This window comes from Solanum verrucosum, unplaced genomic scaffold, assembly GCF_900185275.1.
Source record: "Solanum verrucosum unplaced genomic scaffold, falcon-dt-bn FXZP01000156.1, whole genome shotgun sequence".
NCBI lineage: Eukaryota > Viridiplantae > Streptophyta > Magnoliopsida > Solanales > Solanaceae > Solanum > Solanum verrucosum.
The window spans coordinates 1,870,944-1,885,511 of record NW_026020354.1 but is presented as its reverse complement, the minus strand read 5'-3'; the positions used below and the strand labels follow the sequence as shown (position 1 = coordinate 1,885,511).

General features: G+C 35.5%; 2 protein-coding genes across 2 annotated transcripts; both read left to right on the top strand.

Moving 5' to 3' along the window:
• The first annotated feature begins 2,524 nt into the window (after window positions 1-2,524).
• Window positions 2,525-6,513, top strand: LOC125837652 (uncharacterized). The gene is made up of 6 exons (XM_049516737.1): window positions 2,525-2,728; window positions 2,916-3,668; window positions 3,880-4,194; window positions 5,959-6,066; window positions 6,144-6,422; window positions 6,472-6,513. The coding sequence occupies exons 1-6, from the start codon at window positions 2,525-2,527 to the stop codon at window positions 6,511-6,513; spliced, it is 1,701 nt and encodes a 566-aa protein (XP_049372694.1).
• Window positions 6,073-7,123, top strand: LOC125837625 (uncharacterized). The gene is made up of 3 exons (XM_049516721.1): window positions 6,073-6,422; window positions 6,514-6,657; window positions 6,886-7,123. The coding sequence occupies exons 2-3, from the start codon at window positions 6,541-6,543 to the stop codon at window positions 7,060-7,062; spliced, it is 294 nt and encodes a 97-aa protein (XP_049372678.1). The 5' UTR covers window positions 6,073-6,422; window positions 6,514-6,540; the 3' UTR covers window positions 7,063-7,123.
• The last annotated feature ends 7,445 nt before the right edge of the window (window positions 7,124-14,568 follow it).

Below are 14,568 nucleotides of genomic sequence, written 5' to 3'. Positions count from 1 at the left end.
TAAAGATCTTGGAGGATAAGTGTTTATCTTCCTATTTTTTTCGTCTTTGATCTCTTGGCTACAATTTCTTCCTAATTTTTGACATCACCTGCTATATTTCTTTACATTAAACCTTCTTCCTCTTCTTTACGAGTTTCACTATCTGTTTTTGCTCTAATATCACTAAAATCTCCCTCTTTAGTATCTAAAATTTTTTCTTCTTCTACTCGCTCACCTTAGGGCTTTGTGTCTGGTTGCATGGAAGAAGTCTCTCCTTATTTGTTTTCAAAAGCCTTTGATATCTAATTAGTATTTTGCCTTTCTTTATATGTTTTTCTTCATTGTTAACTGCTAATACTAGTTTATCATAGTCAATCCCCTTTTGCTTTCAAGTAGTTTCCTCTAATCTTTTGATCCTATATTTTATCTTCTTCTTTTTTTATAAAGCCTCAAATTTGTTGTTAGTATCTATCACCATTTTTTTCTCATTACTTTTTTTATTGACCTCTTTGTTGTTTACTCCTTTGGCATTTTTGACATTGTTCCAACTGTTTGGATTACCCACCACTCTACCACCTACCAAAGCTCATGGAAGAAAAGCATATTGAATTCTTACTTTCTCAATCCCTATTGTCCAAGTACTCTCGTCTAAACTATTTAGCTTGAATTGCATGAGAAAATTAGAAATAATAAAATCCACATGTACCTTCACCCCTCGCACAACCAAGTTGATTTTTTTTCACCATATCATATTTAGTTAAGAGGTTTCCCAATAGCTAAGACCAATGAGAAGAGAGCTACCTTTGTAAAAAAGGAAAAAAATTGATAGTAAATTTGGTAAAGAAATCCATGCAAGTGTCTTGGTAGTTTCTCCATCAATCTTAAACTTGGAATCATAAATATGAAACCTTGTCTATCAAATATGACCATTTATCCTTTGATTTCAGATAATGCAAAACCATTGACATGATGTTAGTAAGATCCTCCTTAATTGCACACCTACTCAACACATGCCCACTGCAGAAAAAATCATTTTACAATCACATTTTGTTCCATATTGAAGAGAAATGATCCTTCGTAATTCCTCGAGAGATGGCCACTATAAGAAATGTTTTCTATGATGGCATAGTTCAATTTCTCAATCACATCCATTTGTAACACCTCTACCTTCATCAACCTTATTATTAGCTCACAATTAATAAGGGTTACTTCTTTGATGAGATAGACGATTCACTACACATCTATTTGACACTATCGTAGGAATCATATTTTGTTTTGTAGGCTCATTGGCTTGCGAAATTTGGATATCCTCTTGTTCTCAATGATTGTTAGAGTTAGCAATTGTTTGAGAGTGATAAACACATATTTTTCTAGGTGATAAAGGGTTATAAATTGCTCAGTCGAGGTCAAAATGAACTGACCAACCATTGAAAGAGGTTGTCAAATGTCCAGAGTGATTATGACAAAGGTTCAAATGTAAGTAGGCCTAGGATTTTGCATGAGAAAGAAAATAGCATTTCATGGTATTTCCTAAGAAGAAATTTTACTTTAGTGAAAAATTTGCCATCACTAAAATAAATAAGTGCTATCTTGTCTTCTCCAACTCAAGTAGACTGAGAGAATTTGTGAGAAATAGTGAGGGATAAAAGGATATTTATAATGTAAAAATGGATTAAAATATATTTTATGAAACTTCAGGATTAAAATAAAAATTTAAAGGGTTAATAGAGTTTGGGTGGGGGGGGGGGGGGGGGGTCTATCCGGTTGACCAACGGTCCCCAACATCTAGTTTTATTTAAAAAGATAAAGAAAAAAAAAATCAGGACTAATCGGTTCAAGTGGGTCGGAGTCGGACCAAACCGTACAGGGACAGTCAGACAGTCTGCGGTCCCGTGTCATTCGGTGTCCCGAATATCCCTTATCCTCCCCATTGCATGGGTACCCTGGGACTGGGTTACCCCGTAGGGCCGGACCGTCTCACCCTTAGTATTTCTTAAGAGGAAATTTTACTTTTGTGAAAAGTTTGCCTATTCCTTTTCACTGATTTCAAAAGGACGGGAAGGGGAGCAGACCATGTAAACCTTTTTCATCACTAAAAAATAAGTGTTAGCTTCTCTTCTCCAATTCGAAAGACTATTATTTTGAGTAGAAAATTTAAACCACAAATGGAAAGAAAGAAAGAAAGAAAAAAAAAGACAGGGAGAAATGTTTTTTCACTGTGTGGACCCCAGTTGTTTGTAACAACTACCTTATAATTGTCAAAGTTGGTAAGATATCTTTGTTTTCCTTATGGTGCCGTTAGCTTGAGTTTTACAGCAGACAAAGAAAAAAGAAAAAAGCAGAAAGTCATAACTCTCTTTGTTATAACATAATAATAATAATAATAATAATAATAACATGCAAAATCCAACTCAGAATTGCCACTTTTGACCCTCTTTCACTCCATTCTCATGAACCCACCTCTTTTCCACTAGTAGACTTTTTTCTTCTTCTACTATGGCTTCTGTTTCTGAAATTAAACAAGTACTTGAATTCTTGAAGAATAATGGCTTCTCAGAATCTGAATCAGCTCTTATGGAAGATATTATGGAGAAATCTGAATTGGCTTCTTTGGATTATGAAACATTCTTATTCCCTGTTATTCCTCCACTTCCTCCTCTTAACCTCATTTCTAATAAGAACTCTGTTTCTTCTTCTGACGAAGAATTTGTTAGCTTGCCTTCTTCTGCTACCGATTTCTGCTCCTCTGGTAACTCTTTACCCAATTTAGAGGTTATTACTACAATTGATGTATTTATTCCTTATTTTCTACTAGTTATTGCTCTTGCCTAAGGATTTTAAGATTTTGCTGCTACTCAATTCAACAACTGATCATATTGTGTCATGCTTCCCTTTTGTTTTTGTTTGTTGTGCATATTTTTTTTCTTTTTTTTTAGGTTTATTGTGTTGTCTCTGGTGCAGAATTTACAAATCCATATGGAATTCATACTACGGCTGCTCCCACTTCTCAATCATCATCTGATAGATTATCTCAATTTGGTACTGCAAGAGATTATCATGATTTTGATATGCAAAATGACCTCTTCTGGTATCGGGAGAAAGATGAAGATTTTCCCATGCCACCTTACTTTGGGAACTCAGATGGTGTGGGGGATCCTAGTGAGGACAAGTTTGTTATGTCCGAGAGACACAGTGCCGCCAATTGGGAGTGTAAATCACCTATAGATGAAGGGTTGAAAGATTATTATTATCATTTGGATAAACAAAAGCATCTTGAAGGGAAAGGTCAATTTAGCTGTTCATCCCCACTTTGTGCTTGCTGCAAGGGGCCAAAAGGGATTTATGGTGAAGATATCGATATCAACTTAACAGGGACTAACTATTTTCAGTATGAACCAACTGGAGAGACGAAAACTAACTATTTCATTGAAACAAGTTGCAATACTGACTGGGTTGGAGATATCAAAGGTACCCGTGACCTTCAACCTAAGGCTATTGAGAAAGATTACCACTCATATGTGCATAGAGACTATGAACCAAAAGATGATAGACTGGAAGCTTTGGAAGGCAATGAACCCGATGAGGCAGCAGATGATGAGGGAGGTGCTACTTCAGATGAGCTTTTGATGTTTGAAGGAGAAAATGAGTTTGAAGTATTTAATCTGAGAATTATACACAGGAAAAAACAGGTTTGTTTTCATATCAATACCTCCAAAGCTCAAGTCCAATATCGATGAGTGAGTGAAAACAAAATATGCGTATTTATATGGATTGAGCAATGTTTGATTATTCGACTTGCATATCAAATCAACATCTCATTCCATCATTTCCGCTGGGCACTAAAGTTGTTCTAACATTTAATGGAAATATTGAGCTTGTTTCTTGCCTGTTCATTTGTAGAAAACAGATGTACTCATTTGTTATGCCATCCACAGGACTGGGTTTGAGGAGAGTAAAGACCTGCCTATTGTTCTAAATAGTATTATCGCCGGTAGATACTATGTAACAGAATACCTTGGTTCAGCTGCATTCAGCAAAGTCATTCAGGCTCATGATATGCACACTGGAGTAGACGTTTGCTTGAAGATAATAAAGAATGACAAGGACTTCTTTGATCAGAGTTTGGATGAGATTAAGCTTCTCAAGTTTGTGAACAAGAATGATCCTTGTGACGAGCACCATATACTGCGCTTATATGATTACTTCTACCATCAGGTATGCTTGAGAAAACGCATGTTCTTCCGAGTCCTTTGATTTGAATCAAGGCTTATAAAGAACTAAAAGTTAATCATCCAACCTCTAAATGAACAAGACAAGAAGCATTCAGAAGTTACCATTTTTCTTCTTTTTGATATAAGGGAGATGTGCATAGAAAGGACAACTATAAAGTTATCGACCAATCTAAACATCAAGTAGAGATTTTGGTGGAAGATTTACGAGCATAGTTGTCTCGAGAGAGCTCTTGCCATCATGGAATTTATGTTGTTAGTACTAATAGCCATCTCAAAATTTCAACTCAAACTCACTGGCTACGAAATGATAGTTAATGATTGTCCTTATTCTTTTAAAGTAAGTATAATGTCTGTTTGGTGTTTAGCTTGGACCTCCTCGGGTACTTGCTGGTATGTAAAGTATCCTCTGGAACTCAATCCATGTAATCTTCTCATGCTATCCTCTTAAGGTCAAAAGTGTTAATTACTGGAGATTGAAAGTTTAATGTGATTAAAGATATTATCAATCTGTGTGTGTGTGTGTGTGTGTGTGTGTGTTATAAGGCTAAAACTGCAAACACTGGTAGGATATAAACACTGAACTTTGATTTAATCAAGATTGGATATATGATGGCTGAATTTGCAAGCTATAAACTTAGCAAGGGCATTGGTCCCGTTCCCACAATACATGGGAGAAGACTTGAAGATCAAACATTGTACTTGGTTGAGCCCTGATCCTGGTACGGGGTACCACTATGGTTCAATGAAGAATAATATAACTCCAAACACAATAAGTTCCAAATTTTAGTGGGACTTAGAAATTATTTGATATTTTTTGAATTGAAATGATAAGTTCCTGCGTTAACTAGAAAACTGTTACATTAGTTACACCACAACTGGTCTGTTCTTCGACACTTCTCCAGAGATTATGTCTCACTTTAGTACCTTCATTCATCAATTAACTATGCCTCAACCCCAAGTCAGTTACATGAATATTGAATCCTCTATATGCTTCCCTCTCTTTTTAGGTCGTGTTCATTCTGATACTAACTGATTTGACTTTTATGATGAACTAGGTGTTCTCTTATATCATACTTATCCTTAACTAGTTTGATCTGAACTAGTTAAGTCTGCATCGTGCTTATGAATCCTCTGCTTCCACTAATAAATGTACATTGGTCCAAAGATCTTAGGTCTTTTAGAATCAACTTCCCTTCATGTGATTTTAGGCTGATCTCGTTTATTTTATCATCTTTAATCATCATATTTTCACACCTTCGTCCATTGCAACATCTGAAGGTCTACGTGGTCATGGGCTATGGCCAGACCACTTCACACAACCTTCTTTCTTTTTATCCCTCAAGTGTGTTATTAAACTCTCCATTAGAAATGATCATTTCTAGGCTTGTTCAATTATGCATGACCGCATATCCATCTCTAACATTCACATTTTCTACTGCAGTCATCTTTTGTGGGTATGTTGGGACTTAGAATCATAAGGTCTCAGTCATATAGTATTGTTCTTTTATTTATAACCTTAGGACAAAAATGTTGAAACGCCATAGATAGTTTGCAATACCAGTTTCTTGAATCACATCTAGCTTATACATCATTCGTATCTTATCAATTATTACTTAATCTCTTGTAGTGTTTTTGGTTTTGAAACTTCTGTTGTTGCTCAAGTCTGGTATATAAAAGATATTGATTGGAATCTGATGCTCCATATCTATTAACTGTACTCTTTTTTTTTTGTTTTTATAACATGCAGGAACACCTCTTTATCGTTTGTGAACTTCTCCGTGCAAATTTATATGAATTTCAGAAATACAACCGAGAATCTGATCTAGAGCATTATTTTACAATGAGCAGGCTGCAGGTCTGTTTGTTCTAGTAAATTAAAATTGGCACCGAAACCAAAAAATATAATTGTGTTGGTTATTTGTTCCTTAACAGACCATAACTCGACAGTGCTTGGAGGCACTAGTGTTTTTGCATAATTTGGGGATCATCCACTGTGATCTGAAGCCTGAAAATATTCTCATCAAAAGTTATCGAAGATGTGAGATAAAAGTTATTGATCTTGGAAGCAGTTGCTTTCAGTCAGACAGCTTGTCCTTATATGTACAGTCTCGTTCCTATAGAGCTCCTGAAGTCATCTTAGGCCTCCCTTATGATGCGAAAATTGATCTTTGGTCTCTTGGCTGCATCTTGGGAGAGCTGTGCTCTGGAGAGGTATGCTCCTACTTTTCCTTGAGAGGATTCATTGGCATATGTTTTGCAGGAACTATACGCAAACACTCTAAACATTTGTATTGTTTGGTAGGTGCTTTTTCCAAATGAAGCAGTTGTTATGTTGCTTGCACGTGTGATCGGAATGCTTGGTCCTGTAGACATGGACATGTTAGAAAGGGGACAAGAGACACAAAAATATTTCACAAAGGATTATGACCTTTATCATATAAATGAGGTTTGCCTCTTAGTTCATCCTTTTAATTCTTTCAAGAATCTATTATTAACAAATGTAGCAATTGTTGTGCTGGTATTCACGTGGATGTTTAGTCTTTCCATGCTTTCATCTCTTATTCTCTTTGCTCCATTTTCTTTCTCTGAATTTAGCAACTTAATATATATATGAATAAAATATAGAATAATACAATTGTCCAACGTCTGATTTATGTTTGGAATTCTGTATTAGGATACTAGTCTACTGGAATACATCATCCCCGAGGAAATGTCATTGGAGCATCAGCTGTCAGTTTCTGATCCATTGTTCCTTGATTTTGTAAGAAAGTTGCTTGAGATAAATCCTCAAAAACGCTTTACGGCCAAAGAGGCCCTAGATCATCCTTGGCTTTCCCATTGGTATGAGTAGAATCCAAGTTTACTTGTTTTTGGTAATGTTTGTTCACTATTCATGGTATATCACCAGCTTGAAGCTGTGGTTCTCGGAGAACAACGGTTTCCTGACGGGGCAAAGGTTCGTTCTGTGTTGTGGATATTGATTCAATGAGTACATATTTGTCAATTTCTCTGTTGCATATACCAATTGCTGATTTAATTTTCATTACTGATGCTTTCTTGTAGATATTATAGGGAAAACCTGTTTTGTTTTGCCTTTGGAGGATAAGCCAGTTTAGTCTCCCAATGCAGTTTTGAGTTTTGTGAGATATGAATGTACTCTTCATGTGTATTCATAATTTTTGTGTTTTTTTTTTGGGTAAATAATGAAAAGAATTCTATTGGTTATATTTGTTGATAAAAACTGCTTCTATGTGATTGATGTCTTTAAAGGCATAATACCATGTTATATATAAGAAATGTATAGTATATATATATATATTTTTTTTTTTTTATAGTTATAGCCTATAGGGTCAATTCAAACATGTTGGCTTTCATAGATTGTCAAATCATAGGCGTGTAAAATTACAAGTTTTTTCAAGGGACCAAACTATTAATTCAAAATAAATGATATATTTACAACTTCATTTAATTTCAATTCGCAGTAAACTTTTTGTCATTCGCCTCTCTCCCCTCTCTTTGGAATCTCGCTTGCCACTCTCCATTCTCTCCCTCACTTCTCTCACTTTATACAAACATAAATGTATAAATTGTGTTTTTGTTTGTATAAAGCGAGAGAGATTGTATATACAAATATAAATACATATATCTCTGTCCTATACACTTATAATTATACAAATACAAATATTTTTCTGCCCAGTTCTCTTTTGCATTTCTCTCTCTCGCTTTCTACAAATACAATGTATAATTTTTGTTTGTATAAAGCGAGAGAGAGAATTGATACACAAATACAAATGTTTTAACTCGATTCAATTGTATATTAACTCAATTCAATCGTATATGAATTCAAATTTTATGCAGATATACAAACAAAATTATTGATACATATACATAGTAGTTATATATTTATATATACAATTATATAACTGATATACATATACAATTCACATCTCTCCACTATATGCCCTCTCTCGCTCGCCTCTCCCCTAATCTCGTTCGTCACTCCAGCCTAACACAAAGAACATATACATATACAAATACAATTTTCATAGACACGGACGTTCGATTTATACAAATCGCCGTGATTTATATAAATCAGATGCTCCATAGCAAACATAATTTGGCTATGGAACACAAATAGTAAAACTGTAGCTATAGAGCGCTAATATGATTTTTATCTTTGTTATTCCTAAAATTTGCTCGTTTTATGCCTTCAAATAGCAGGTCATCTTTGAACTTAGAGAGCTCGTTTGGATTGACTTAAAACAAAGTAGCTTTTAAGTAAAAAAAACAAAGTTAAACTTAAATAATGATTTAAATTCTATAACTTATGTTTTATGCAAAATATTTCTTTTACAAGACTTGTCTTTCCAAATACTTTTAAATTTATTTTTGTTCATAGGTATGATCATGTCTAATATCATGTTATAGGTACACTCGGGCCAATAATGACATCATGTGTCGATCACGTCCAGGGTGATGGTGTAACAATCTAGTCCGTCATTATTCAAAGACATCTCATGCGGAGTTTCAAAATATTTTGAAATATGTCGCCCATTTTAAATTGGGATACACAAAAAAAATTCAAATTTAAAATTTGAGTCAAATTGACATCATCCCACCATAGCGGGGTTATTTAACCTATGGAGGTAGGTTATCCATTATAGTAGACTAGAACTCGGGAAATGTGAATTCTTCTATTTGACCTCTCTTCTTTCGATGTAAAAATAGATTAGGGATATTTTAAGAACCCTGAAATGTCGTTGTTGGAGAATAATGGAGGGGAGAAATTTTAGCGTGAAGGGGGTCAACACCCATGAAATTCTGGTCTACATTTGCCAGGAATCAACCTGCGGAGCTAGAAGGTTGGGTTCAAAGCTCTTCAACAGTTGTTTGCCACCCAGGTAGGCTAAGGTTTTCTTAATCAAGTAGTTAGACCTATCTTTATTTATATAATATCTTGTAGATTTTTAGGAGACTTCATGCTTAGGCCTTTTGTCATAGAGTCTAGATGGTTGAAATTGTGGTTAGTTGCGATTTAGACAGATGATGGTATTTGCTTAGTGATGTTAGACTTATGGTGTCTATTGGGTGTTATCCTAGGGATGGTAATTGTGGATGATCGTATTTTGATGAGGAAATATTCGAGAAGAAATCCTTCGGATAGGTGATGGTTGTTGTTTTCCAAGTTACGTGATGTGTGCATGTTAACTGCTTTATAGTATTACTTATGCAATGCATGTGGGAAAATGATAAGGGATAAATGTGAAATAACATCATGTTGATAATCTCATGCAACGAACTTGTTTAATTTACTTGTGGCTTCTAGCTAGTGTGGTTGTTCATTGTGATTCTGCATGTTGCATGTGATTGTTGGTTGGTTCGTGTACTACGCTGGTACAGGTTTACTAACGGTTAGCTCGAGTACCACACATGGTATGAGATATCATATGGTTGGCTCGGATACCACGCCAGTACATTAACAATTAATGATTGGCTCGGATACCATGCTGATACGCTAATAATTTATGTGTGGGTTTCATGAGAAAACCAAATTTACTTCTTTGTACTGTGGTTGTTACCTGTTGGTCTATGAGTGTTTGAGAATGTGTTTAAATGTTGGAATGATTCTTGTATAGACCGGAATTGTATGTTAAACATTGTAGATGATAATTCAGGATCTTTGGTGGTTTGAGTTACTGGAAGTGTGTGATGAATTAGGTATGACTGGTTGAGATGCATGTGATCACGTGGGACATGTTTCATGCGAATGTTGAGTCTAGGTGAGGGCTGGGAGTCCGAGCCATCTTATAATTGGGATTAAAATTGTATATATGTGCTTTTCTAAATTGTGATTACCTATTCATATTTTGTATAATTGGAGCATTGTTAGGGCCAATGTATTGGCATGGGAGCTTGAGGGAGAGTATTATATCGGTTGACATATATAGTAAGTAGAGGCTTCGTATTTGGGAAATCCTTACATGATAAAAGATTTATGTTATGCTCTTGTATGAGGGTGGAATGACCTAGGTGGTGGAGTGAGCAGTAGAAGAAGGAGGGGTGACTTGTGAATAGAGCATCTGACTTCCAAGGTAAGGCTACTTGTAGCAGGAATGATGACTAAGTGGATCGAGGTCTTAATTTTATTTCAACATTTAATATTTTCCTGATTATTTTATGATATTACACTACTAAAAAACTTCCAAAAAGAGACGGATAAAAGTGACGCAGTCCGTCGCTTTTTTGGCCAAAAGCGACGAAAACGCGACGCAATCACTTCCGTCGCTTTTTGGCTCGACCCCTTTCCAAAAGCGACGGACTGCGTCACTGTTTGACTTTATTTTTTTTGAATTTTTTTTAACAAAAGCGATGGACTCCGTCGCTCAATTTTCATTTTCATTTTTTTAATTTGCAAAAGGAGACGCAGTCCGTCGCTTTTGTGGAAATCTTATTTTTGAAAATCCCAAAAAAGCAACGAACAAAAGGACCCTGTTCGTCGCTTTTATGGAATTTATTTTTTGGAAAATCCAGAAAAGTGACAGACAGAACCATGCTGTCCGTCGCAATTCTGGGTTTTAAAAAAAGTTAAAACCCAGAAAAGCGATGGACAAAACCACGTTGTCCGTCGCTTTTTTGCAATTATTTTGATAGCATCTGCCCACCTGCAAATTCAATTCAATTCAATTATATACTATTCAGTCCAATCAAACACACACAATTATAAACAATATACATAAAACAAGAAACTTAAAATAACATTCAAAAGTATTTAAATCAAAATTTAAAGACTTATAAAGTCTTTCAAAATTTGGTTCAAAATTTGTTCCAAAATTTCAAAAAATTCATAAATGTCCAAAGATCTAAACTAGGGAGTGGGTTCTACACAATCATCTTCATCATCAGTAGTGTCGTCGTCGGTTTCCTCAGGAGCCGAAGTAGTAGGTCGATGAGCAAGGTTCATCACTTGTGCTTTGATTTACTGAATGGTCCTGCTCATGCTTTGTTGTTCAGCTACTCTTCTCCGCTCCGACTCTTCCAGTGCCGATGTAAGTTGTGCTATTTGAGCCGACATAGCAGTAATCTGTACACCGTCAAGTGCCTCGACTTGACGTGACAATCAAATACCTTCTAAGCCTGACTGGAGTTGTCTTACATCGTTTCGAGATCCTAGACCATAGCATCCATCCTTGTGTGTCCCCCCTACCACTTTTTCTTTCCAAATCTGGGTGGACAGTTCAGGTGTCAATTGGACCGAACTATCTAGATTCTCAGCGACGTACTGATGAAAGTCATTCTGCATATTAAATATAAAAATTGACATCAATATATATACATATCATAAATATATTCACTATTAATATATATTATTCATATTAAATAACTTACAAAAGTTCGTTCGGCTCTTTCCTCCATCCACACATGCGGATCCGACTCATTTTCTTTCTTCCTGACACGAGTCTTCTTGAAAACCTCCGGTTCAATGGGAGTGCGTCCCAATTCTTTTTCCTATAAATAAAAATGGAAATTTATAACGATATATATGAATCAACTAATTATTTATTTAAAAGTTTGAATTAGAATTTACCATCTCTCTTGCAATTGTTCCAACGGACTTTGCACCTCTGGTGTGCAACGAGCCACCATTAAGACTTCCTCTAGCCTTTTTTGGCTTGGCCTGATATTGACTTAAACTTGTCTGTGTTCCAATACAGACCTAGTTCATCAAAAACATAAGGCAACATCTAATTTGGATGTTCAGCACTATCCCGAACTTTCTTTAGACAGGCAGACAGTCTGGCGGATGCCTTCCTCTCAAATGTTGTCGTAATGACATGATTGTGCCTCGGCTCCCAAGTACACATAGTCTGAATAAAAAAATTGAATAACGTTAATTAGATCGATAGTAAAAAAAAAGTAAAGTATACTAAACTTAACTAAAAAAGATATACCTTAAAGTTATTAAACATCGTCTGGCGTATACTGTTTAGGATCTCGCTCCAAGAGTGATAAACCTGTGTATAGAGTCTTCTAACACAGTCTTTTAAAGCTCGGGCAGCATCCTTTGCCGGATGCCACCTGCAAAACACATAATAAATATGTTAGTTCATGAATAATATATTAAAGTATAAGAAATAAATAAAATAAACTAACAAATAGGTAACAAAACAAACTTACGATGATCCATCCGGCTCAATCATGACTCTACCAAGTTTGTCCTTCTGGCCAGGAACTAGAGGAGGCATCTCATCATTTGGAATAGCACTAGGTGTAGTTGTAGTCGAGGGTGATACATCAGGATGCACATAATGTTGAGTCAATGGAGGCGTACCGGCCATAGCATATGACTGCTCGCTACTAGAATCTCTAATCCTCATGGCAGATAACTGAAGAGATGTACCTATGGGAGATGGAGTACCTGTCGATAAGGGTCGTGTTCGACGAATAGCTTGTAAAGGTAGGTCCTCGTAACGTAGTGAAGGCAATGCCTATGAAGTAGAGGAAGCACCGACTGGTCGATGGTAATTAGGATAATATTGCCGAGGATCCGCCGTACCAAATGGACCAGCAAGTATATGAGTATCATGGCTGATGCACTTTGGCACAGAAGAAATAGATCCTGCAATATCCTCAGGATCTATGGGTCTCCTAGACTTCTTCTTTTTATCCTGTTTAGTCTGTCTAACTCCAAGATGCTCACGATGTCTATCACCGTCACCGCCTGATGACATCTGTATGCAAATTTACATGTATAATATATATAAAAATCATAAATTCAATAAAATTAGCAAAATACACTAACTTACATATATATACTAGCTAGCTTTCATTCTACACTATTCTTCCTCGCTTGTTTCAATTCCATCATTCTCCCATTCTTCCTCCTCAGTTGTTTCATTTACATTATCATCCCATTCTTCGTCATCAAATGATTCATTTTCCTCATTCTCGGATATTTCTTCCTCAACATTCAGTATCTTATCATCAGATATTTCTTCTAATATGTGTTAAGGATGTTGTAGTGTGGTTTCCAACTCAACATCAACTTGTTGTTGAACAATTGCAACATCATTTTGATACGCCACATCTAAGACACTATCAATTTCAATTCTTCCCACAGGCCTACTTTTTATAACAACCCACCAATCAGTTTTGTCTCTACGCAATGAATATGGAGCGTAATACACTTGTTTAGCATTTTGTGCAATGATAAAAGGATCATAACTTCTGTATTTCCTGGTGTGCTTAACTTCAATTATATTATGTTGATGGTCCACCTTTGTGCCTCTATGTGATGGGTCAAACCACTCACACCGAAACAATACAATCTTCTTCTTAGGCCAACCTGAATACCTCACTTCAATAATCTCATGAATGACACCATAATATTCAATAGTTTGGCCAGTACCATCAACATCACCTTGTATGTAGACACCACTATTATTTGTTTTCTTGTTCCTAGAAACTTCTTCAATTTGAAATTTAAACCCATTGACACAATACTTATTCATTGTCAGTACTTGAGATTCCGGTTCAAGTGCTACTTCTTTCACTAATTGCAAATGTTGGACACTTGAATATTCATCGTAAACCTACGTGATTGTTATTTCAAGTAATATAATTTAGTATAACATGAATATATTATTAAATACTTAGTGATTGCACACTTACATAGTTGTATAGCCATTTGGAAAATTCTGTATAGATGGCTTCATTACCCCATGTGTTTACGAACAAGCTGATCATTTTACATTCAAGTATTTCGTTAGTTAATGAACACTTATTAGTATGTAATTTGATAACATATTTTTAACACTTACTTGAGATATGGTTGAATCTCTGGACAATTAAACAAAATATGTGTCACAGCTGATTACATTTTCATATCAGTGAAGCCTCGCTTTCCATGCTTTTTAAATCCTCGATCATTTTGATTAAAAATTGATATCGGTGTAAATGAAGGATCAATATCGCCTTCATCATTGCGATTGGGCCTGTTTCTCCTACATGACACATCATCACCAAAGTAATAAGAATAAAAATCACCAGTTTCTCTCCCAATATGACCTTGAACAAATGATCCTTCGATCTTTCCCCTTTGCTTAATTGTTTGCTTGGATCTACCATTTTTTCTGCATGTATATATGTATATATATATTAATAAAAGACTTGGCGAATATATATAACTTAGTGAATATTTCAAATGGATACATCCATCTTGTTTGAACCGGACCTCCGAGTCGGGCCTCTTGTACAAGGTGAGTTGGAAGATGCTCCATCACATCAAAGAAACCACATGGAAATATCTTCTCCAACTTAGTAGTAATAACAACAATATTTTCCTCTATCCTATCTAAAC

Bases quoted from the DNA above. Each gene is read 5' to 3' on its own strand.
- LOC125837652 (XM_049516737.1), top strand. From the start codon at position 2,525: ATGGCTTCTCAGAATCTGAATCAGCTCTTATGGAAGATATTATGGAGA. The intron at 4,195-5,958 runs GTATGCTTGAGA...TATAACATGCAG, and splicing joins ATGATTACTTCTACCATCAG to GAACACCTCTTTATCGTTTG. The intron at 6,423-6,471 runs GTATGCTCCTAC...TATGTTTTGCAG, and splicing joins GAGAGCTGTGCTCTGGAGAG to GAACTATACGCAAACACTCT.
- LOC125837625 (XM_049516721.1), top strand. From the start codon at position 6,541: ATGTTGCTTGCACGTGTGATCGGAATGCTTGGTCCTGTAGACATGGAC. The intron at 6,658-6,885 runs GTTTGCCTCTTA...ATTCTGTATTAG, and splicing joins ACCTTTATCATATAAATGAG to GATACTAGTCTACTGGAATA.